At 34.8% G+C, this 27,417-nt stretch overlaps 1 protein-coding gene across 1 annotated transcript in view; it reads right to left on the bottom strand.

Annotated features, from left to right (window-relative positions):
• Positions 1-27,417, bottom strand: part of CFAP47 (cilia and flagella associated protein 47) — a 427,534-nt gene that overhangs the window by 200,372 nt on the left and 199,745 nt on the right. The window contains exons 37-40 of the mRNA XM_015127166.3: positions 24,635-24,750; positions 20,461-20,611; positions 19,275-19,363; positions 5,347-5,424 (exon numbers count right to left, since the gene is read on the bottom strand). Of these exons, the coding sequence (XP_014982652.3) occupies positions 5,347-5,424; positions 19,275-19,363; positions 20,461-20,611; positions 24,635-24,750 (434 nt within the window). The remainder of the gene's footprint in view (positions 1-5,346; positions 5,425-19,274; positions 19,364-20,460; positions 20,612-24,634; positions 24,751-27,417) is intronic.

Here is a 27,417-nt window from a genome sequence, read left to right as displayed (position 1 = left end):
CCTCCTAAGTAGCTGGGATTACAGGCATGAGCCACCACGCTTGGCAAATTTTGTATTTTTAGTAGAGAGAGGGTTTCACCATGTTGGTCAGGCTGTTCTCGAACTCTCAACCTCAGGTAATCTGCCCACCCACGCCTCTCAAAGTGCTGGGATTACAGGTGTGAGCCACTGGATCCAGTCTTTTGTTTTGTTTTGTTTTAAACAAGGATCAAGATCCAGAAAATTATCTCTATCAGGGCCTTCTTTCATTTTTGGTTGCAATTCTGAGCCAAGCTCTTCTGAAACATAGAGATTAATGATGAAGCCCCTAAGCTCATGGAGCATATAGTCTACAATAAAACATAGGTTTGTGAGAACTACTTTCAAAGCAGAATGATAAACACTTTATTACCTTTTCAACATTAATTCCTATGCTCCTATATTGACCCTGCAGTTTATACGTCTTTTATTTCCCCTTGCATGCGCCTACCCATTGCTTCTGGAATTCCCTTCACCCATGTTCCTGTGCTCATAGGAAAGTTCTCCTCCTTCTCTAGATTCTGGCCATGAAGATCTTATTCATATTTCAGATCACGATTTGTTTATAAGAGAAAACACCAAATACTTCTTTTAAAATGTCTTCTCTTCCATGAAATTCTCCATAATAGCTAGATAGCAATATTCCTAAGCTATCAGATCATAGAATATTTTTTTCATCTAATAATAACAAATACTTTCTTCCCTGTAAAACTTCCTCCACTGGCAGGGATTTTTGTTTTCTGCTTGGTGACTGGTTCATCGAGGGCCAGACATGTGACTTATTTATCTTTATGCTTTTCCAGTGCCTGAGTTGTCACTTAATAAGAATTTGTTGAATGATTAAATAACTCAATATTGCTGGCAAAAAAAACACAGCCGGTCTTATAACCATTAGAAATAATTGACAAAGTACTCATTTCTGAGCCCAGCTGTTCCATTCATTAATTTCAAGGTTTGGCTAAAATTAGTTGCCTACACTGATACTTTCCTGAAAATTCCTTTGGGTTTCATTAGAATAAGAACTTACTAAATGCTCTCATTATGCTCATGGATCATGTCCCCACAAAGTAAAATGTGTGATGAATATAAAGTTTTATCATTCATGTGGTTCCAAATGGGTTATTTTATAATATATGTATCTGGTTGCTTACAAAGAGCAGCTCATGGAGGCTTTTTAAATAGAAGAGTCTATCATTATTTTAAAGCCAGTTTAACAATGCTTACTATTTCATACTTTACTACTCACTTAAGAAGAGAAAATGTATTATTTGGAGAGATATTAGTTGATGTGAACCTGAGGAGGAGTATCGGTTAGTAATATAGGCTAGGTCATGCTGCAATAACATACAACCTCATGTATCAACGGATTAGCACAATAGTTTATTTCTTGCTAATGCTACATGTCTATCAAGGTGGAGGGTACACTCAGGGATCCTTGGTGAAGGAGGCTCCTTTCTTCTTTATTTTTTTGAAATAGGGTCTCACTCTGTCACCTAGGCTGGAGTGCAGTGGCACAATCTCATCTCACTGCAACCTCTGCCACTCAGGCATAAATGATTCTCATGCCTCAGCCTACCACGTAGCTGGGATGACAGGCACCCACCACTATGTCCAGCTAATTTTTGTATTTTTAGTAGAGACGGGGTTTCACCATGTTGCCCAGGCTGGTCTTGAACTCCTGAGCTCAAGTGATCCGTCCACCTCGGCCTCCCAAAGTGCTGGGATTATAGGCATGAGCCACCATGCCCGACCAGGAGGCTTCTTTCTATATGTGTTTCAATAATAGTTATGGTAAGAGAAGGGAACATGAAAAGTTTCTCACAGGTTCTTAAAGCTACCATTTGGAAATAACATATAGCACTTCTCCTCACATATCATTGGCCAAATAGGCTATATGTCGACACATAAATTCCACATTGGTGGAGAAGTGCAATATTACCATGTGCCTAAGTAGAGGAAAACAGGAACATTTGAGAAAACCTCTTTTAAAAATCCAGTTCATTTATGGAGTTTTTAAAAAAACATTTTCTTGCTTTACTTGCTACCATGCTGATTAAACATAGATATTAGACTAGGATTTTATTGAGACCATATATCATAGAGGCACTACTATGGACTTTCATTCTGGTCATGATTTAAAATACATGTTATTAAATTTCAGTTTGTATATGGAAATCTCTTCAAGACAAACAATAAAAAGCTTTTAAAAGTAATGTGTAACATTACTAAGTATTATTTTATTAAGACATATTTAAAGATAGAAATGCCTCATTATGCCAAAGAAGTCAGATTGATGAAATATTAGATTATTTTGTGCTACTTGGGGATAAAAATCTTTGTGTCCCTTCATGGTGGAGACTTGGTTAACTGCCCCAATAATCATTTTCCTTTTTTCCTCACTGACAAAAACCTAATTTTATTTAGATGTGTATGGAGAAAGCAGGTTTCCCAGTCTTTCTTCCAGCCAGGTTTGGTCATTTAATTAAAATCTGGCCAATGGGCTACAAACAGAAGTGCTGTGTGGTATTTCTGGCAAACCTCCCTAATAGAAAAAGGGCACACTTTTATCCTTGTGCATCTTCCTTTCCATTGCCTAAGAAGTGGATTTGATTGTCGGAGCTCTTGGTAGTTTAGTTGATCCCTTAGAAACTGAATACGGACTTTCGTGCTACATGATCTAGAGTCTGAAGGTGTTACACAGGATGCAGGCAGAATTCCAGATGAAGGAGCCATAGTAACTTCTTCTCTTTAGAATTGTCAGAAAAACAACCTTTTGTGGGAATTTAAGACTACTTTATCTCAATTCAACATACGGATTTGGGCCTCAGTCATCATCTCATGCCAGTCCCTAAATGATAAACCAAGAGCCTGCACTAATTGACAAGCCCTCTTCCTTGAGAAACTTTGTGGCTTTTGCCTTTATAAGAATTGCCCTTGCCTTTGATTTAGGAGACAGTCTTCACAGGGCTACACGTGAGTAAATCTCCAGTATTTTAAATGTATGACTCTGAGTTATCCTTGGAGAGTTAATCTGCATAAGCCTGACTGCTCTATTTGGGATCAATGTTCTCTCTGACCCAATACTCAATGTCTCAGCATCTTTAAGTTTTTCTTGGCTGTTGTTGTTTTGTTTTGTTTTTCATCACAGAAAGGCTTGAGAGAAGAACTAAGGAAGTGTAGCATTACAAATAAAATGTATGACACTAATGAGAAAGAATGATCAATAATGCTTGGGACCATGACAGACACACTTCTTAAGCTATATTTCATGCTGAATTGGTAATTATTTGGGATGAGTACTTCCAAGGTTTCCTTTCCTAGAAAAATTAAATTATAAATGCTTTTATAATTGTTTGTTCTATTTTCTTTTTGATTTGGGGAGCATACCACAGAGATGAAAACCTTACTTGTAGCTTTAGATTCCATGGCTTCAATAATCCCAGAACTCTGGATCTAATCAAACTCATTCCAGTGTATTATATAAAGAAAAATGTGATAAATTTCAGATACAGAAATCATATTTTGTATTCCAAGTCCTGAAAGTATACTCAATTTTTCTCTTCATTACACTGATTCAATTTTGCGTTTTTTATATTCACAGATAACTACAGTATCACTTCAAGATCTGACTCTAATTTACCATATGATACTATAAATTTTACACAATTAATGTGAAGACGTTATTTCAAGTCCATCCAGGCAAAATCTACAATCACAAAGCAGCCACTTAATCAAGAAGAATCAAGGGGCTGAAAATATAAAAATCTAGAGAGAACTGTTTACAGAAGTGTTTTTAGCAATACTTCAGTAAAACTTGAATTTCATATCTACAAAGAAATTAACATAAAATACCTACAATCCTCTTATTCTTTTGGTATCTTTAACACTACCTTATAGTTCAATACATCAATTCATATGTTAGTGTTCACTAAAGCAAAATATGAAAGAAAGACTTCAAAAGCCCTATGTAAGCATTACATTGGCATTTAATAAAACAAATTCAGTGAGACAAAAATGGTCTCTTCTTTAATAACTTTTCTCACAGAATAACCATTAAAGGAATCAAACATCTCATAATAGATGCAGCCCATATAATCTCCCAAAAGTGTTAAGTTAAATACAATTCACTTTTGAAAAAAAAAAAAAAAGACCTGCACTCATTTTAATCTTAGCAAGATCTGCACAAGCACTTTAATGGTTTCTGATGACACTGGGAATTCCTGTCATTTAAATTGTCAAATTCTTGCCTCTTGATACATTTTTGGATCTAAAAGGATGATATTGATGCTGTCAAGCACTATACAAAGACAAACGAGGGTGTTAAATAAACTAAAAACATAGTAGTAATGATCAACATAGGCATGCATTTCATTAATAGACATCTACATTATTTTCTCTCTACCTAACTCTCTTTAATGTGATAACATTGTTCTTGATTGTACTTAACTTTATATAGTGATTCTATAGTGTAAAACAGAAGAACAACATAAAACAATCAATTTTTAAAAAATTCTGTTTCTTTATTCAGCAAATGTCTTTATAAACTAAATATAGCCCTCATAAAGTAGGTAGAATAAGTTTAAACACTGTCAATCCTCGTTATCCATGAATTCCGTATTTGCAAATCCACCTACTTCCTAAAACGTATTTGTAACCCCAAAATCAATACTTGTAGTGCTTTCATGGTGTTAAAGGACATGCACAGAGTGGTGAAAAGTTCTTGTCACTGGTTGCACCAATTCGCAGCTGAGGTCAAACAAGGTGACAAGGGGCCTTCTTATTTCAATCCTTATACAAGTATAGAGATGAGAAGAGGTAGAGACAACAGTGGGCAGTGCAGAGTAATGCAAGACACTCAGGCCTAGTGGACAGGGTTTGAATACCTTCTCTGATGCCTTTTATTGGGGCAGTGTCAGGAAAGTCATCTGACACTTCTGAACTTTGTTTTCATTTTGTAAAAAAAAGAAAATAGAATCTTCCATGATGGGTTATTTTTAGAATTTACTATTATAATCTGTATGATTATATGTGTTTCTTCTTGGAATAATGGTTCAGTATTCACAAATATAATGTGTAGCAATTTCATAGAACATAACTACCACAAATCATGAAAATCTACTATATTTAACCAAGTTCATATTTATTCGATTTTTATGCACATGAATCTAGTAACATATAAATATGTATTTGGATATGAGTGTGAATTAGGTAAATAAAACATTTTGAATAAATGAAAACTATTGTGTAATTATATAACTAGTTTCCTTGACCACTTATTTCTCAAAACTTTTTCTCAGATACTTATGAGTACAAAATATAGACACTTACTCATGTTTTGGGTATTGCCTGGATTCAGTTAACTTTGATGGCGAAGAGACAAATGTTGAGGATTCCACCAAAATAACACTGTAATAAATGAAGAAATAATTATTTTTAATTGATTGCAACAAAATTCAGATATGTGATAAATTTTTCCCATAATTCATAAAATATCCTTAGAATCAGAATAAACTACAGTTTAAAAAATCCATGTGCTTTCATTCTGCAACTCAGAAGATATATGTTAGAAAGAAGGGAAAGATCGGGAATGGAAATATGTGAAACATAGTATCTTTTTATATGGAATGGCAGCACTGAATTCTCATAGCAAGGACATTTAGAAGATAAGTGATTAGTCAATTATATTCCAGAAACAAAGAGGAAATATCACACTGGTCTTACACATCACCAGAGCTGTACATGTTTCATAACTTTTTTTTTTTTTTTTTTTTTTGAGACGGAGTCTCGCTCTGTCGCCCAGGCGGGAGTGCAGTGGCCGGATCTCCGCTCACTGCAAGCTCCGCCACCTCCCGGGTTCACGCCATTCTCCTGCCTCAGCCTCCCTAGAAGCTGGGACTACAGGCGCCCACCACCACGTCCGGCTAACTTTTTTGTATTTTTAGTAGAGACGGGGTTTCATCGTGTTCGCCAGGATGGTCTCCATCTCCTGAACTCGTGATCCGCCCGCCTCGGCCTCCCAAAGTGCTGGGATTACAGGCGTGAGCCACCGCGCCCTGCCACGTTTCATAATTTCTAAACCTATTCCGAAAAAAGCAAAATGTTTCAGGAATGGACATGAGATGTGGGTAGCTAGTCAATCAGTACATTAATAATTATGCCATCTTCTGAAATCACACAGCAACGGAAAGTCTTCCTATACGACAATGCTCATATATTCAAGAAACAGTTATAGCGACATTTGTTTCTTACTTGTAGGACATGAGGTTCTGGAAACACAAACATTTTTGCCCCAGGCTGCTCACATCATAGGGTAAGAATAGTATACAAATGATGCCCTAGCAGTAAATTAAAGATGTCATGGAAATTCATGTCGTGAATGGCTAATTCTACGTTCAGAAGTGAACAGATTGTGTCAAATATTGTTAAGAATAAAATATCTAAACTTGATTTATCAAAAGAAACCCCTTTTATTATATAACAGTTGATATCCCCAAATCCTAGCTTTTGGAGAAAAACTAGGCTAGCAATAAATTAATCAAAAGTTTTAGTCTTGATAATACACACACACACACACACACACACGTCTGCACCTGTATATAAACTAAAATGCAACACTTTCCTATATCCTAAAACTCATTATTTTTCTTATTCCATTTTTTCTTCAGTCAAATTTTTATTTTTTATTTTATTATTTTTAAAATGTTCAACTTTTATTTTATATTCAGAGTTCATGTGTAGGGTTGGCATATTGCATGATGCTGAGGTTTGGCATATAATTGATTTCATTATCCAGATAGTGAGCGTAGTATCCAATAGGTATTATTGCAGTCCTTGCCTCCTCCATCTCTCTGTCCTCTAGTAGTTGCCAGTGTCTATCGTTCCCCTCTTTATGTCCATGTGTACCCAATGTTTGGCTCCCACTTATAAATGAGGACATGAGGTAATTGGTTTTCAGTTTCTGCATCAATTCTCTTAGGATGATGGCCTCCAGTTGCTTTCATGTTGCTGCAAAGAACATGATCTCCTTCATTTTTATGGCTGCAAAGTATTCCATGGTGCATATGTACCACGTTTTCTTTATCCAATCCACCATTGATGGGCACCTAGGTTGATTCCATGTCTTTTCTACTGTGAATAGTGCTGCAATGAACATATGAGTACATGTGTATTTCTGGTAGAATGATTTGTTTATCTTTGGGTATATATCCACTATTGGGATTGCTGGATCAAATGGTAATTCTATTTTAAGTTCTTTGAGAAATCTCCAAACTGCTTTCCACAGTGGTTGAACTAATGCCAACATCAGATTCTGTCCTATTGTTTTAAATTGATATTTCTGATGCTTTCATATAAGAATTGTAAAGAATTGTGTGAATATTAAATACTAAAAATGCTTAAACAGATGAAATTAAATATAGTAAAATGTAAATTGTGAACTTTGTGAAACATCTGTCAGACTACCAGATTCACCTATATTATTACTAAGATACAATTAGGCAAATACATAAAGAAGAATTCCTCTCCAGAGAGTAATTTAAATTTAAAGTCAGCTACTAAATTCTAAATTCTCATCTAAATTTCATAAAATTATGAGGCAGAAGAATATTCCAACATTTATTTATATTTCTATAAACCCAAGGTAACTAATTGGAGAAATTTATTTTGGTAATAACCTGTTCTGGCTAAAAAGTAGTCACAAGGATCATCGAATTTGACACACAAATAAAATGACTAGCCCAACATAATAAATATCATATTTTTATACATTGTGCATATACCATTTTGAGTTAAAATAGCAATCTACATGTGTCTGAATCATCCCTGCTTAAATACAAAGAACATGTTTTCTTAAAATATATATAAATATTAACTGCAAAAACGCAATATGAACTACCTGTTAAATGAAAAAAGAATAATCCTAGTTGATAACTGCAGTTTCTAAATCAGCAGCTCTCACACTTCAATCTGCATAATAATTACTTAAATTTTGTTCAAAATGCAGATTTCCAAAGTTCTACCTGTATGAATTCTAAGCAGGTCTGGAATGGGCTCCAGAAATCTTTATTTAAAACAAGTTCTTAAGATGCTTTTAATATAGTTTGCCCATTTATTATTATTATTATTATCATTATTATTTTGAGACGGAGTCTCACTCTGTCACCCAGGCGGGAGCGTAATGGCACGATCTTGGCTCACTGCAACCTCAGCCTCCCGAGTTCAAGCAATTCTTCCACCTCAGCCTCCCAAGTAACTGGGATTACAGGCGCATTCCCCATGCCCAGCTAATTTTTTTGAATTTTTGTAGAGACTGGGTTTCACCACGTTGGCCAGGCTGGTCTTGAACTCCTGACCTCGTGATCCATCTGCCTCGGCCTCCCAAAGTGCTGGGATTACAGGCATGAGCCACCATGCCTGGCCTCACCCATTTATTAAACTTTGAAACCTGCTGACCTAGAACAACATGATTCTAATATTAATGTAAAAACAAATCTTCTGGAGATGTTATTAAATGCAAATTCTGACTCAATTGGATTGAAGTGGGCCTGAAATTTTGTCTTTCTAGCAAGCTCCCAGGTGATGTTGGTGCTACTGATCCAAGGATAACACTTTTGAGAAGCAAGAGCCTAAGCTAAAACATAAAATATTTTTCAAATTATAAAACTAGACAACCAATGAAAGAAAGGCAGAGAATTACAACATTAGAACCACCATACATTTATCCCTCTATGTAAGCAACAAAAAACACTGGTAAGAGTTGTGAAAATTAACTTTTTCAGAACACTGGTAAATACAGAGAGGCATGCAACAATCTCAGGAGTAGTGTTTATCCAAGATAAACTGCCAAACTTTGGTAAGAACAGTGGAGTTTGTTGCATTGTAACTTGTGTGTTGTAACTCCCATCCTCCTTTTGACAGCTCTGCAGCAGGCTTGCACCCAAGGAAGTTGTAAAAATCTGTAGCTTACAACATGAAGGAGGGAAAGACTGACATTGGACTTCTTCAAAAAAGTCTTATTCCTGAGCATTGTTATTATCTAACCTGTCTTGCTGCTTCCTGGAAAATTTCAAGCCTTAATTTGTAAAGTATTTGTTTTTATTTGACCTGACTTAAGGGAGAACACCTATCACACCAGGATGTTTGCTGAAATAAATCCACAGCAATTATGTGTGAGATTGCTACAGAAGCTGGGTCAAACAAAAGCCTGATGAAACATGAGAAGAACATATGGGGGAAAATATGTCCATGTATTGGATTAAACTAACTTGCCTGATCCCCAAAATATGTCAAAGATGCTGCATATGGGGTACAATGATGTGTCACCGAATAGACAATACCAATTAAAGAGATAGAAATGATACAAAAGAACCAATTAGAAATTCTAGAATTGAAAAATAACATCCCTGAAACTAAAAATTACTAGAGGGGCTCAACAGCAGGTTTGGTATGGCAAAAAAAAAAAAAAAGCAGTGCATTTAAAATATGTCAATTGATATTATTTATTTTGAGGAACAGGAAGAAAAAATAATAAAGAAAAATTAACAGAGATCCAGATGCCTGTGGGACACCAACATAAGTCTAATGGGAATTTCCAAAAGACAAGAGAGAGAGAGAGAAAGAGGAAAAAAACATTTTAAAAATAAAGAATGAATACTTCTAAAATTTGATGAAAAGCACTAATTTACACATCTAAGAAGCACAAAGAACACTTTGTAGGATAAACTCAAGGCAATCCACATATAGATAATAATAATTAAACAGTTGAAAGGCTAAGATATAGACAATCTTGTAAGTAGCAATACAAAATTGACTCAGTGCCTACAGTGGCTCCTTAATATGATTAACAGCTGACTTTCCATCTGAAATGCTGGAAGATAGAAAACAATAGGATTATGTATTCAGTACACTGCAAGAAATAGAGTTGATGAAGTACAATGTATAAAGAAAAAACTCTCCTTCAAAAAAATAAAAAAAAAAACAAAAGAAGAAAACAAAAAAACTGTCCTTCAAAAATGAAGGAGAAAAGATATTCCAAAGTAAACAAAACCTAAAACAATTCATTAGTAGCAGAACTGTGGCACAAGAAATATTTCAGCTGAGATAAAAGGACACAAGAAATTAATCAAAACTACATGAGGTAATAAAAGGCATGAAGAAAGGTTACTACAATGGTAAATATATATTTAAAAACAAGCTATAAATTTTCATTTTCTTTGCAACTCTTTATATTTGCCTTTCTCATTTAAAATAAACTAGAGTAGGACAATAAATATAAAACTGCTTTATGGGCTTATAATGCATTAAGATGATATTGGTATAATAACACTAGGGAAAGGCTAGGAAAAAGAGATACATTGCAGATACAAAGTTTCTGAATTATATTGAAATTCAGTTTGTACTAATCTGAGTTAGATTGTTTTATATGATGCTGATTGTAATCCTCAGGGTAACTATTAAGAAAACAATTAGAAAATCATAAACTAAAAGAAACTAAAAGGAAATAAAATGGTATGCAAAATAACTGTTAAAAAACTCAGCAGTAACAGATAAACAGATGAACAAAGACATTAGTGATATATAAAGGAAATATAAAAGTGACAGACATAAATTCTACTAGATTACAGATTGAGTTAAATGTAACAGACTAAACACTTCAATCAAACAGGAAAGATTGACAAGATGGATAAAAGAAAAGAGACAAACATTGGGTTCAAAAACACAAACCAATTGGGATTAAAAAGATTTAAAAAGGAATACCATGAAAATAGTAATAAAAAAGGAGCTGGAGTGGCTATCTTAATAACAGATAAAATAATATTTAAGACAAACATTAAGTCTGACACCACGAGAGATCCTTGGACTCTCACCCCAAGAAAATGAGTAAAAACAAAACAAACAAACAAAGAAACCCAAAAAAACACTTTGAAATTCTCTGGAGATGGTTCTAAGGGCATACAACAAATTAAGAAAAATCTTTAAACAAAATCAACTAAAATATAATAAGAAAACCAGTAGTCTGTAGAATTTGAACCAAGAACTCTATCTCCTTCTTCCTTTCAAGCTCAACAAAAAAGAAACTTTGTTTCAGACTGTTTTTGCCAAGAACATAGGGCTCTTCCTTCCCCTGGCTCCCATTTGGAGGCCTATGTTTCTGGGAGGCATGGGACATCAACATTTTCACCTCAGTACATGTTGCTGAGGCTAGGTTCTCGGTAAGTGCAGTTGAGAGGCAGTGAGAAGCTCCTTTCTTCTACCCAGCACCCACTCATGGACTGAAGCTCTCACGTGAGTGTGGCACTGCTGAAAATACTGAAACCCCAATGGCCCTTGCCCAGTTTGTAAGGTGGTAGTTCCATACTGAGAGAAGCAAGTCAAAAAATCCTGAGGCTATTTTGCCCCCTTGCCCACCTAGCACTCAGCTCCAAAAATGGAGGGTTTGCTGAAGAAAAAGTGCACCATTGTCCCCACCTCCAGCTCTAGAGTCATGGATCAGATATTTTCCCTGAGGAGAGAAGCAGGCTTTAAAATGAATAGCTCCTAATCGCTTCTCAAAGTACTGATTTCATTTTCAATAATGTGTGGAGAAATTCAAGTGAAAGTGTGCTCTCAGAAACACTGCCAGTTGTGGTGAAATACAATTGGATGGAGACTGGTAGATCAACAAAGATACAAGCTAAACTATAGGCCTGTTAGTTTGCTGGAGAGAACTGGAGAAGGAGACTGCTAGAAGTCCTCCTGGAGTCAGAAAAAATCTCAAACAATGATTTATAGAACAGTTTTCTCAAAGAGGTCTGAAGTTGACTGAATTAGCTTGAAGAGCAATTTATCCAACCCTGTTACGGGAAGTCACAGACCCTGAATGGAGGGACTGGCTGAAGCCATGGCAGAAGAACATAAATTGTGAAGATTTCATGGACATTTATCAGTTCTCCAAATTAATACTTTTATAATTTCTTATGCCTGTCTTTACTGTAATCTCTGAACATAAATTGTGAAGATTTCATGGACATTTATCACTTCCCCAATCAATACTCTTGTGATTTCCTATGCCTGTCTTTAATCTCTTAATTCCATCATCTTTGTAAGCTGCAGATGTATGTTGCCTCAGGACCCTGTGATGATTGCGTTAACTGCACAAATTGTTTAAACAATATGAAATGTGGGCACCTTGAAAAAAGAACAGGATAACAGCAATATTCAGGGAACAACAGAGATAACCATTAGGTCTGGCTGCCTGAGAGCTGAGCAGAACAGAGCCATATTTCTCTTCTTTCAAAAGCAAATAGGAGAAACATCGCTGAATTCTTTTTCTCAGCAAGGAACAGCCCTGAGAAAGAGAATGCGTTCCTAGGGGTAGGTCTCTGAAATGGCTGCTCTGGGAATGTCTGTTTTATGGTTGTAGATAAGGGATGAAATAAGCCCCGGTCTCCTGTAGTGCTCCCATGCTTATTAGGACGAGGAAATTCCCACCTAATACATTTTGGTCAGACCAGTTGTCTACTCTCAAACCCTGTCTCCTGATAAGATGTTATCAATGAAAATGCATGTCCAAAACTTCATTAGCATTTTTAGTTTCACCCCGGTCCTATGATCTCACCCTGCCTCCATTTGTCTTGTGATATTTTATTACCTTGTGAAGCATGTGATCTCTGTGACCCATACCCTATTCGTACACTCTGTCCCCTTTTGAAAATCACTAATAAAAACTTGCTGGTTTTGTGGCTTGGGGGGCATCACAGAACCTGTCGACATGTGATGTCTCCCCCGGACACTCAGCTTTAAAATTTCTCCATTTTGTACTCTTTCCCTTTATTTCTCAGACTGGCTGACACTTAGGGAAAACAGAAAAGGACCCATGTTGAAACATTGGGGGCAGTTTCCCCCAATACATCCCCACCCCATGTAGGGAATTTAACAGAAGGGTGTGGTCAGGAAAACACACAGGGAGCCCTGCCAAAACCACTGTAATCCCAGGGTAATTGTGGGCATACCAAAGACTGTGGCCTTTGACAAGCAACATCAGAGCCTTAACACCATGTGTGTGTGGGTTTGAGCAGGGGGAGATAGACATTACCAAAATAACCCAGACAGTCAGTAAAAAAATTAGAAGTGCAAATAACATTAGCAAACCTGGGGCAGACAGAACCCGTATCTAGAATTGGCATAATATATTGTCTACAATGTCTACCCTATTTCATAAACATTATGAAACACATGAAAAAAAAAAAAAAAAAGAAGAAGAAAAGTAACAGAGAGTAGAAACTGCCTGTTAGAGTAACCCAGGTATCAGATTGAACAGAAATCAAATTTAAAATAGCCATTATAAATATCTTCAAAGAACTAAAGGAAAGTATAATTAAAGAAGTAAAGGAAAGCATGATGACAATGTGGCATCGAATAGAGAATATCAACAAAGAAACTGAAATTATAAAAAAAAGAAACAAATGGAGATTTTGGAGATGGAAGCTACAATAAGAGAAAGAAATATTCACTCAAGGGCTTAATAGTAGATTTGAACTGGGGGAAGAAAGAACTAACAAACTTGAAGATTCTTTTCTGAAGAACAGAGAAAAAAATGAAAAAAAAAAGTAAATAGAATCTGACATATGTATGGTAGGCACACCATTAAGTACAACATGTGGGCAATGAAATTATATGCAAAAAAAAGGAGAGAGGAAAAATAGGAGAAAAAACGTTCAAAAAATGAAGTGGGTGAGATGAAAGCTGGATCGGGTCACAGAAATTATTCTATATGGTAGCACCAATCCATGCAAACAAATGAAGAGAAATGGAAATACTAAATAGGAAGGTTAAAATATAAAAATTATAGATATATACTTGCTCTTTGTTATGGGCTGAATTTTGTCCCCTCAAACTTCATATTTTGAAGACCTAACCCTGGTATCTCTAAATGTGACTGTATTTGGAGAAAGAGCCTTTAAATAGATAATTAAGACCCTCACGGTACGTCCTAATCCAATCTGAATTATGTCCTTGTAAGAAGAAGGAAATTTGAAAACACAAAGATACATCAGGGATATACATTCACAGAAAAAAGACCACATGAGAAGACAACTATTTGTAAGCCAAGAAGAAAAGTTTCAGAAGAAAGTAAAAATGACGGCATTTTAATCTTGGACTTCTAACTGCCAGAACTTTGAGAACATAAATTTCTGTAGTTTATTCCATCTGATCTGTAGTGTTTTGTTATGGAAACCCTAGCAAACCAATATACTTTCTCCCAGCTTTCTCAAAGTCATACAAATTATATAAAATAATAATTATAGCAATATATTGTTGGGTGTGTAATACTGATGTAATATGTATGACACTAACACCAGGAAAAGAAGGGAAAGGGAATAGAGCTATATAAGAGTAACACTTTGTGAATCTAACTGGAATTAAGCTAGTATATATCTGAAGCTGATTATGATAAGTAAAAATGTCTATGGTAAACTCTAGTGCAATCATTAAGGAAACAAATTCAAAAATATATTGAAAAAGCCATTAGAAATTAAAATCCTGCATTGAAAAATATACACTATTATTAAAAAAAGAAGTCATGGACTAATAGAGAAACAAACAAAAAGACATACGATATAGCAAACTAAATGGAAATTGGCAAAAGTAAAACCAACTGTGTCAATAATAACAAATTTGCGAATTGATTAAATAATGCAATCAAAAGCAGTGATTAATTTAATATATACATATACATACAATAGAATATTATTCTGACTGAAAAAAAGAGGAAGTCTTGCATCTGTAACAATGTGGATGAACCTGGAGGACATTATGCTAAGGGAAATAAGTCAGTCACAGAATTACAAATATGCATAATTCCATTGATACAAAGTGTTTATACTAGTCAAACTCATAGAAGCGAAGAAGGCCATCATGACTGACAGTAGTTGTGGGTTTAGGGAAATGGAGAGTTGTTCAATGGGTATAAAGTTTCAACTGTAATATTAGATGAATAAGTTCCAGACATCGACTATAAAATATCGTGCCAATAGTTAACAATATCATACACTTCAAAATATAAGAAGGGTAGATATCATGCTCAGTGCTTTTACCAAAAAGCAAACAAACAAACCAAGCAGAAAACAAAGGGACACAAGAGAACTCTGGGAGGAAATTTCTGTTCCTTTGATTATGGTAATGGTATCATGGGTGTTTGCACATGTTTAAACTCATCAAAATGTACACAGTAAATACCTGCAGTTCTTTCATATCAATGTTATCTTAATTAAGCTGTTAAAACAAGTCCAGGCATGGTGGCTCACACCTGTAATCCCAGCACTTTGGGAGGCCAAGGCGGGTGGATCACGAGGTCAGGAGATTGAGACCATCCTGGCTAACTCGGTAAAACCCCGTCTCTACTAAAAACACAAAAAATTAGCCAGGCGTGGTGGCAGGCGCCTGTAGTCCCAGCTACTCAGGATGCTGAGGCATGAGAATGGTGTGAACCCGGGAGGCAGAGCTTGCGGTGAGCTGAGATCATGCCACTGCACTCCAACCTGGGCGACAGAGCGAGACTCCATCTCAACAACAACAACAACAGCAACAACAAAAACAAGAACAAGAACAAAACAAAACCCCCAAATCTGACAATATGCTATATAAAGGAGACATATGTTAGACTGAAAGATAAAAATAGATTGAAAGTAAAAGGACAAAAAATTATATATCATACATACAACCACAAGAATGTTGAAGTAGCTATACTAATAGAAGACATGATAGAATTTAAAACAAAAATTGTAACTACAGATAGAGACATTTTATATGAACAATCAGGAAGATAAAATTACTATAAATATACATTCACTGAATTTTAGAGCACCAAAAGACAGAAAGTAAAACTGACATAAGTGAAGGGAGAAATGAAGAGATCAACATTAATAGTTAGATAGTTAAATACTGCCCTTTTCATTATGAATAGAAAAATTTAGGCAGAAAATCTACAAGAAAATATAAGTCTTATACAATACTATAAACCAACTAAAATTAAGAGACACCTATAGAACAATTTACTCAGCAACAGCAAAATATAGATTCTTCTTATGAGCATTCCGCAGTATGGACCTTATGCCATAAAACAAACCTTGATAAATTTAAAATGATTTAAATAATACAAAGTATGCTCTCTAACTTAAATGGAATAAAATTCGTGACAGAAAAGTTGAAAATTAACAAACATGGGGAAATTAAACAACATACTCCCAAATAACTGGTGGGTTAGCAAGAAATCAAAAAGAAATTAAAAATAATTTAAGATTGCTGGGCATGGTGGCTGATACCTGTAATGCGAGCACTTTGGGAGGCCAAGGTGGGGGGATCACCTGAGGTCAAGAGTTCGAGACCAGCCTGGCCAATATGGTGAAACCCCGTCTCTACTACAAATACAAAAATTTGCTGGGTGTGGTGGTGGGTGTCTGTAATCCCAGCAACTCGGGAGGCTGAGGCAGGAGAATCATTTGAACCTGGGAGGCGGAGGTTGCAGTGAGCTGAGATCGCACCATTGCACTTCAGCCTGGGGGCAAGAGCAAAACTCTGTCTCAAAAATAATAATAATAATAACTTAAGATTAATGAAAATAAAATAACATATTCCAAAACATATGAGATGAAGCTCAAGCAGTCCGTAGAGATAAATATGTAGATAAAAATGCCTCTATGAAAAAAATCTCATAATAATAATCTAAATTTTCACCTTAAGAAGCGAGAAAAAAGAGACATCTAAACACAAAGCAAATAGAAGGAAATAAGTAATATCCAAAAAAAGTTAGTGCAGAAATGAAATAGAGGACAGAAAAACAATAGAGAACACCAAGGAAAGCAGAAGGAATTTTTTGGAAAGATCAATGAAATGACAAATTATTACCTGGACTGATCAAGAATATAAGTGAGAAGAATTAAATGACTAAAATAAGGAATAGAAGGAGGAACATCACTATTAACATTTCAGAAATTAAAAAAGGATTATAAGGGAATACTCTGAAAGCCTCTGTGCCAGCAAATTAGATGATGTAGAAGAAATGCAAAAATTTCTGGAATAAAATAGCAAAACTGATTTGAGAAGAAATAGAAAATCTGAAAGGGCTCATAGCAAAGAGATGGAATTAGTAATGATATAAACTTCCACAAAGCAAAGCTCAGAACCAGGCTGTTTCACCTGTGAATTATATCAAACATTCAAATAATTAATACCAGTCATTCACAAACTTTTCCAAACAATAGAATAGAAGGTTACATTTCAGAAATAATTCTATAAGATTAATATTAATCATACAAAAACAGACAAATCACTGAAAAAGGCAATTATACTATTAAATATTATAATCACACGGGCAAAATCCTCAACAAAATACTGTACTAGCAAACTAAATCTTATTAAATATAAAATTAAAAAAAATAGCATTATAGAGCATGAAATAGTGGTGTTTTGCAAAAGAAGACTTCGGGAATCACCAGTCTGGGAGTGAGGCATGGGAATCAACAACCTGGTCAGCTAATCCTGTCTCTGTCAAATATAGACTGGATTGGCTTATTTGTTCAAAGTAATGTGAAATTTTGATAAGACATGATCAATTCTTGCCACTTATACATACAATATTGGGGAATATATGGCGATTTTTTAAATTTTATTTTAAAGTATGTTTAATAGGAGACTGCTAATAATAACCAAGTCAATCATTTGTAATATTAAAAACTGGGTCACTTGTTATATTGGTTATAACTTAAAAATAGTTTCTATATTAATTAATTGGTCAAATTCCTTCTTATTCAATCTATTTTATTATGTTAAAATTTCAAACGTAATATATGCCTCTTGCACAATATTGATTTTACACATTTTGAGATTGGTTTTATATTTTTGAGTTTATTTGTCCATTGCCTAAGTTTGTGGGACATATTCATATAAGGAAGGATATAGTTAAAATCACTTGATTAACAATTTTGCTTCCTATCAAACCACAAACCCCTCACAAGCATTAACCATTTTAATTAAATCTGAGATATAACATAAAGACATGCTGAAATATTACTCTTATTTGAGAAATACATATCTGTAATATTCTCCCAATTTCTGGAATATCCAGATTTTCTTTCTGCTTTAACACTAGAATGTAAGACTAAATTTGTTTGATCCTGTTTTTCTCTGAGGAACTGCAGTCAGTCATTTGGCCTACTTACGGGCATACTTTAGTACTGTGTTAACACACCTCATATTCTAAAATTTTGTGTTCCTTATACTCCAATGTATCACTTTAATAAAATTGCACTCAATCACATTCTCTCTCACATACACCGGGGAACTAGGTATTTACAAATCACTGTTTCAAAACAATATTTTTTTTTAACAAAATGACCAAAATTACTAGTAAGCACAGAAGGTATCACCTTCCATCTTCTTCCTCAATGTGGTGTACATTTCCAGGAAGTTACTTTTCTATTGTGTCTTTAAATAATGCTTGAAAATTTTATTGTCTTTTCATCACAAATATGTATTTTTGTTATTGTTAAATCTTAAGGTGAACACATGCACATTGATTGTGCAGTATAAATTAGTTATGATGCTCTAAGTAAAAATGTTTTTTTCTGCTTAAATCTATTTTTCAATTTTGGACATGTACAGAATAAAATTAGAAGTAAAAAGTCTATTAACTATATATATTTTTAAAAATTGAAAGAACACTGAATTTCAACAACTTGCAGACAAAACATAAATTTAGTATGATCATTTCAGTAAAACTGATTCACTTTCATTAGTTGTTTAAGTTTTTCTGATGGTGCTTAGAAGTTTATAGGAATATGAACACATAAAATTTCTGCTCGAAATGGTTCATGTTGAAGAGATTAAGAAAATTACGGCCAGGCGCAGTGGTTCACACCTGTAATCCCAGCACTTTGGGAGGCTGAGGTGGGTGGATCATGAGGTCAAGAGATAGAGACCATCCTGGCCAACATGGTGAAACCCAATCTATAAAAATACAAAAATTAGCTGGGTGTGGTGGCGGGCACCTGTAGTCCCAGCTACTCGGGAGGCTGAGGCAGGAGAATCGCTTGACCTGGAAGGTGGAGGTTGCAGTGAGCCAAGATGGTGCCACTGCACTGCAGCCTAACCACAGAGCGAGGCTCCATCTCAAAAAATAAAAAAAAAGAAAAAGAAAAAGAAAGAAAGAAAATTACAAATGTCTCTTCAGAGTGGCGATAGCTAAATTGTAATGAATTTACACCAAAGCAATAACTTACTTGAAGTCCCCAGCAGTATGGAAGGGGTTTTTCACATTCACAGTGAATTCCTGAAATTGATAACATGGGCTTTCACATTTTATAATGTCCTAAAGTAAAAAAAAAAAAAATCTTACCACGTGATAATAACAAAAAATGAACTTTCTGAATTATAAAATATAATCTTAAAAATCTATAAACCATCCATTTAATATTACACTGACAATACTTTCCACTGTCAAAAGAAATTCCATGGAGAAAAACTTTCTAGGTATTCTATAGTTTCAGAAAGATTATTTTATCATTTTATTTTATTTTGTTTTTGTTATCTAATCTGCTTCCCAGCGACTTAAGACCATATGGGGGCAGATGGGGAAGTAAACAGTTTCATGTCCACCCCATAACCACCAATGACAGGCTAAGCCCAGCCATATCTCTTAGCCACATGTGACAAAACAATGTCTTGTTTCAGATAATTTGTGTGAGAGGGTTGGGAAAAGTACATGTTCATTATTCAGGAGGAAATAAGATCACACATAGGAAGTGCCAAATGCCCACTTCCTGTTCTGAGCATCGTTGTTTCAAAAGGCAGTCTGTCCATATGAGCATCTCAGTGCCCTCCTCAACAATGGGCCATCACTCAACCATTCTACATTCATTTTCTCTACTTACCACTCTTGCCCTGCACACCTAAATTCTTTATAATCCATTTGGAAATCTAATGAATTTACTTATTCTGTATTATACATCCATGGTAGAAATTAACATTTAGAAGAGATAATGGCTACAAAAAGTCAATCATAATAATGTCACAACCATTTTATAAAGATTTAAAAATCTCTCTTCCCCACCCTTTGAAATAGAAACACTTAGAACTCTATCTGGAACATCGTCATCTCTCAATAAATGCCAGCATTAGCCTTATCTTTATAATAGATTTGATCCACAGGACACACAAGATAAACTGATGAAAGGTCCTGCCAGAGTACAGGAAAGTCGTTTTTTACTGCACAAACTATCCACCCTTAGTCCAGCAAACACACAGACACAGGCCCATAACTGCTTTAACATAAATCACAAGTATCCATGGCACAGGGATGACTCAAGAAACAGCTGCCTAAAGATAAAATGTAGAACAATAACCATGCTTTTGATACTCCATGGTCTGATAAGAAAAGCAAAGGCATAGTAGGTAAAATTTACTTACAATGGTTTTAAAATTGAGAACTTTGCCTTTAAGAGCAAAAGTCATTGTAATTCCTCTTACTCCATTCTTGGGTTTTGAAATTAATAGTAGTGAAGCTTCAGCAGGACGAAGAAAGCGACTGGTGAATTTCAGAGTGACATTAATTTCGTTTCTATTTAGTGAAAGACAAAAGAGAAAATGTTTTAACAAAAAAGACAACTTACAAGCATTTGTTTAATGTAGACCATGTGTCTAGTGCCTACATCCCCCTGCAAGGTACTCACTTCAGCTGCAGTTCTCAAGAAGCCTACAATCTAGTTATTGTCATCGGTTAAGCTATCTTAATATATTTTGTAAAATCTGAAGTTAACTTTCAAATATATAATCTCTCAAACAAAGGATTTTCTAACAGCAAGCCATAGGAAACCATGTATGAATTGTCTTGAGGGAAATTCATAGGACATTCTATGCTACTGTTTAGGCAAATACTTTGTCATGTCACTGGTCTCTGGTAACATGGGGAAATGTTAAGAAAGTAAGAATTCAAAAAATGCATAAAGTCATTATTGAAAATAACATTCAAAACTCATAACCAAATAATGGCAGATAATAATAGCGTTTAATTAATTACAGAAAGGGATAAGGAAAATATTTTCACCTTCCTTAATCTTCAATCTGGCAGTCTAAGACATAGTATAATGGTGATTTGGAGGAGATTCCATTCACCAGTCTGTAGGAACATGACTGCACCATCGTACCCAGCAACCTTGCATGAGTCCACATAGGCCCCATACGCACTGTAAAAATGCAGCTGACAAAAGTCTTGGCAGAAACCCCATGATCCTCCTGCAAGTATAAGAGCATGGAGGGTCATGAATTGCTGCTCTGGGAACATTTCTCACTTGCCTCCCTAAATTTCCTTGAGAGACTGTCACCAGACAGTTTATCATTGCTTCCTGGATTGTGATGAAGTATGAGACTTGCTTCCTTATTCCTTTAGGGTAGAGTTACAGGCCATGAAGCTTAATGACAGCGTGAATTTGGATCCTCAGCAAGAGGGTGTCTTCCCATCCATGAGATCTGACCTGTTTTATTTTGATATTGCCCTGTACAAGGGACATGTGAATCTGGTACCTTTGATTACTCATGCTTTCACTGTTTAAATAAGTAATACACTCTAAATTAAACAATGGACTCTCTATTTTGTTATTGGATCAATCTTTCAGTCTTGCCTTGCCTTGATACAGCTGTAGGTGATAAAAGTTGGGGACATTTTATCTTTGCTTTTCCTCTGGTTTTCAGCATAGTTATCATTATACATCCTATAACATTTATTCTTTTGTATCAACTACTACCTATTATCTTCGCTTAGAATACACATATTTAAGAATGGATATGGGAATAGATTCCCTTGGTGTCAAACATTGACCTAACTGTGCCAGAACTTTTGTGCAGTTGCTGTTGAATGGGCGAGACTAGGAAGAAACAAGGAGTGAGATGAATAAGAGGCTTTCAAAAGCAATAGAAATGTTCTCAAAATAGTTTTGTAGGGAAAATTACAGCTTACATCTTGCAGGAGTGGGGGTTATTTTAATTTAGATATGTGTCCTCAACAATTTCAGTTTTGTGCAAAAGGACTCTTATGAAAACTCATGGGCATGAATTTAACTGAGAACAAAGAACATTTGACTTTGAGGTTTTTTCCGGGTATACAGGCTCAAATTATTTATTGAGATAACAGTGAGCGATTTAGAGTATTTCCAGTTATTCTAAAGTACATCACTATATAAGATCATTTATCCATTAATTCATTCATGCAATCGATATTTTTAGATAACTTATAATGTTCCAGGCACTCTTTTAGGTTTCTGAGATACAGTAATTAGAAAAAAAAGCAAACAAACAAACAAACAAAAAAACACTATTCCTGCTCCCCTGGATAGTACATATGGTAGGACATGGCCAACATTCTACCATCACAAAATAAATGTGAAAATTACAAATTATATAGGTGCTGTGAGAGCATATAATGGGGAGTGTGATATAGTCTGAAAGGTCAGAGAAAGTGATATATTAGGTGGAATGTGAAGGATGAGAATGAGTTAACTAAATTGAACAGGGGATGAAAGAAGGCATCCAAGGCCTCTGGTATGTGGAATTAAAATGTGTTTGAATAACTAATCAAAGGCCAGTAATGCTAAATCTTAGCAAGCAATAGGGGTGATGATGCAAGATACAGCCAACAGCAAGCTGTGAAATCATAGTGACTGTCACAAAAGTGAAAGTGTACTTTGGACCATGTTAAGCATATTCAATCTATATCCAAATGTTGAGATGGGAAGCTGTTGAAATATTTTAAGCACCTTTTAAAATTTCTGTTAAAGGTTTAAATTTCTGTTAAAAATTAGCTGTCATTCTAATACAGGGGTTAGATTTCAGACAAGATTTTTAGGAGTCTATGGTGGCAGACTAGTATAAAGATGATGTTACATTAAATCGGGGTGGACTAGGTGAAGAAGGGAAAAGATAGAAGGTTTATGACACAATTGGTAAAATCAATAGGATCTGGTAATGGATTGGATCTCCATGGAAGCTGATGAAAAGAGAAGCATTCAAGAATGACCATCATCTAAAGAACATGCATTTAATGAAGGATTTTATGAACCTATACTTAAGTCTTATGAAATACATTTCAAAATAGAGTATTCTTTTATGAGATAAATAGCTGGTTCCATGAACAATGTTCTCTCAAGTATAGGTAATTATTTTTTAAATTTTGTAGTTATATTGAAGCATGTAAATGACCAGCATTCTTTTCTGAATTTGTTAGAAACTTCAGAATCAAATGTGTAGTCTATTTCAAGTAAGTTTCCTAAGTCTACAGGCATTTCTATCATAACTATAGGCTTCATTTTAATTATTTTACCTTTAATTTTCTTTTTGCTCCAATTGCCTTTCCCTGATATTTTTTTAAAAAACCTCCTTGATATTACATATACATTGTAAGCTACTTCAATTTAGCCTTTGGAATAGATGGAGAATAAATATATAACACATCAATGTCAGTGCACATATGGCTCAATGAAAATAATGAGGAAAAAAAGACTGGTTTTCTAAATTTATACTTTCACTTTTATGACAATCACTCTATGGTTATAGCTAAATTTAGTCATAAAGTTAGATGCAGAAATAAATATGTTTGTTTATATGCTGGTGTAGCTGTTTAACATTTTCTATATAAATAATATGTCTGATAATTTAAATCCATAGCTGGCAGAAAAAGACATTATTAACTGTGATCTATACAGTATCTAACAAAGAATGTGGCACACATAAATATATAATTTTATAATATCTTATAATGATAAAATTACTCATTTTTTTTTGTTTAGGAAAACAAAATATTTTCTGAGTCATATTTGTAAAAACCAAATCCTATGAAATTATTTAGCCTAGCTAAACAGAGCCACCTAAAATAACAGCTACCTAAAATAATTGTATTTCAAGCCTATACAATAAAATGCATTTAGATAAGTGAGTAGTTGTTTTTTATATGTATTCAGAATTAAGCATTGCTTCTTCTGGGAAACTTTCCTTGGTTTCCTCAAGCATGGGCAGGCGTTTCTTTTTTCAGTTTTCATCTAGTTCTATACGCACATAATAAATAAAATAATGATTTAATTATTTCTTCATTATGTATTTGCTTGCTTGGCATTGTGATAGATTGTAAGCATTTGTGAGTAGTGTTGACATATTTTAATTTTTGAGTCACCAGTACTCCAACTCGAGGCAGTCGTCCTTATTAATTGCTTCCTATAAGTTCCATTATGGTACAAGGTGTTTTGCCTACATAATCACATTTATTACTGACAGCACTGTGGGTAAATAGTCTTATCCACATTTTTCAAATAAACAAAACCAACTTACAGTCTTATTTCTATGACCCACATACATAAAAAACAAATTAAAATTAAATGAATACATAAAACAGCTGTTTTATGTTGTTAGAATTGTTTCAACAACTTTGGTGAGGAACTGTAGAAACATATGAATATTTGTCTGACTCTGGGTGACAATCATTTCATTAAATATCTATCAATAGTAAAATCAAAGTCACATTTTATAATTATAACACTTATTAAATCTTTGGGGTTGATATGTCTGATAATGTAAAATTTAAAAAAAGAATACTTACCTTGGAGAAATTGTCACAATATTCCCTTTTTGGGAGAGGGAGAAGTCAGCAGCATCTCTTCCAACAATTCTAGCATTATACACTAAGTTTTGCGAGCTGGAATTTTTCAGTAGAATCTATGTAGAAGTAGAAGAGGATATAAGTAAGATTATAAAATTAAAAACTATGCAACTATATCATTTCTTATTTTTATCAAAGATAGCAATACATTTTAGTCATAAATATACTTATTCATAATGTACACCAACTGGAGAAAGCCAGAATTTGTATTTTAAAATAACAACTACACACACACATACACACACACACACACACACACACACACACACACATTTATACAGTTTAGCTGAAGTGGGCAAAGAGAAGGAGCTTTCAACAAAGGGAATTACAAATGCAAAAGCATCTTATCACCAGTGATTTGAAGATCAAAATTTTCAGCTTAGATTTTATTTTTATTGCAAAGGAAAACCATCGGGGAATTTTTAAAAGGGAGCTTATATATCCAATTTACAAAAAGGATACTCTGGCTGCTCAGTGTAGAAAGTATTATAAGGAGTATAGATTTAAAAACAGTTTCAGGCTGAATATAATGGTGGCCTAGTCTAGATGTGGTAGTTCAATGAAGGGTTGGCTGTCTCTTTCCTCCTGATCCAGAGACGTGGGGAGCATTAGAAAATGAGTTGTTTTATTACAAAAGAGTACTTCTTGAAAAATGTGAGTACACAAAGTGTTTATATAAAATATAATGGAGATTCAAAAAACAATCTTTAGGAACACTGACAAAGATTTTCTTCTCAACCACACTCCAGTAAGGCTTGTCTGAGCTCTTTTTTAACTAGGCCCCTCCTTTGGGCATGTCCTCAAGTGCCCAATTTTAGCAAGAATCCTGCTAAATCAGTTTAGCCAGAATTCCACACCTTCAGTATCTAATCACCCTTGGTATCTAACCAAATGCCTCATCTCCTGTCATCGCTCAGGTAATGTACGATCACCCCGGCCTTCCTTTAGCAAAAATCTTACATTGGTTTAGCCAGAATCCCCCCTTTCCCATATCCCCGCTTACCTTTCGTCTTAGTCATTTCCCACCCACGGATCTCCATCCTGCTCTTTGGCTATAAATTCCTACTCTTCCTTGTTTTATCTCGAGTTGAGCTCAATCTCTCTCCTCTACTGCAAAACTGCTTTGCAGTGGTCCCTATACCTATCATAATAGTCCTGAATAAAGTCTGCCTTACCATTTTAACAAGTGTCATGAATATTTTTTTTTCTTTAACAAGATGCGAAGGTATCACCAAAAGTTCTGACCCAGAGCATGGTGAAGATGGGGAAAAGGATAATTGGTCAAATTAGAGTGAATAAAAGGTCACTGCAAATTATGAAGTTCAGGACCTATAGTCACAGATATTCAAAGAGTGAAAAAGTAGCAGTAGGTATGGTTATAGTGAGTCATAAGGAATATGGTGAAAATCTGGTGAAAGAATAATTACTTTCCTAGTTCAATGGGAACTTTGGTAACCAACAGAACAAGTGTTTTGTTGCTAAAGCATTTTCAACTTTAGTTTCTCTAAGGATTTGGAGGCCTCATGTTCTCAAATACTTAAAGACATCAATAATGGGGGCAAGGCCCCCACTATAGTGTGGTAATCTTTTTGTATGTACATACATACATATGAATGTATGTATTTCAAATATTCATTAACAGACCAAGTGATTTTAAGTCCCAGAGAGCTAATTCCTCTTGTTTTGGAAGGAAAAGTTGAAAATTGTAGTAGATTTGTTGTGAACCATTTAGATCATAAGGAAGCCATTCATTCTCACTATGTCATACATATCATACATATGACACAACAGTATTGGACACATCTGTGGTCACACAGTCATACCATTCAACTCCAGGATTTCACGTAGGGGTAATGAGGAGTAGATAGGAAGAAGAGCTAGCTGTTTAAAGAAATAAAGGAAAGTTTTAAAGTCTCAATTCCTTTTTTGCAATGACAGACATTCTTTATTGTGCTTCTGTGTAAATTTCGTTTCAAAAAGGAAAACAAAATTCAACAGCTTTTGAATGTCTCAGAAAAACACTGCACCCTATATTTTTTCACTAACCACTAATTTTTTGTACTTGTTCTAGTATTCTATGTTTCTATTATTTGCCCATAGCTATAGAAATACTTTTTCACACTTTGGAAGGCTGAGGAGGGTGGATCACCTGAGGTCAGGAGTTCAAGACCAGCCTGGCCAACATGATGAAACTCCGTCTCTACTAAAAATACACAAAAATTAGCTGGGCATGGTGGCAGGCACCTGTAATCCCAGCTACTCAGGAGGCTGAGGCAGGAGAATCGCTTGAACCTGGGAAGGTGGAGTGCTTGCAGTGAGCCGAGATCGTGCCACTGCACTCCAGCCTGGGCAACAAGAATGAAACTCTGTCTCGAAAAAAAAAAAAAGAGAGAAAAAAAGAAATACTTTCTCAATTCTAGTGGCCATTTCTGGAGCTTTTTCTATATTCTGTAACATTGATAGGGCTGGTGGTAAGAACGACTTTCTATGACTTACGCACTGCTATTCATCATGTTGATTCACGGACCAAAATATGTAAAAGATTGTCAGCAATTTCCAAATCACTAACTTTCTTAAATAAAAGTTAAAATCAAAGCTTGTTGTAATTTATTTTATCTTCCATATACATATTTTTTATTTCTTCTTTCAAAAACTTTTCTTACATTGTGAAAAATGAAAGGTATTATTTGTACAATTTTATCTATAAACTTAGGTATAAGCAT

The sequence above is a fragment of the Macaca mulatta genome, chromosome X (genome assembly GCF_049350105.2).
Source record: "Macaca mulatta isolate MMU2019108-1 chromosome X, T2T-MMU8v2.0, whole genome shotgun sequence".
Taxonomy (NCBI): Eukaryota; Metazoa; Chordata; class Mammalia; order Primates; family Cercopithecidae; genus Macaca; species Macaca mulatta.
This window is presented reverse-complemented; position numbering and strand designations above follow the sequence as displayed.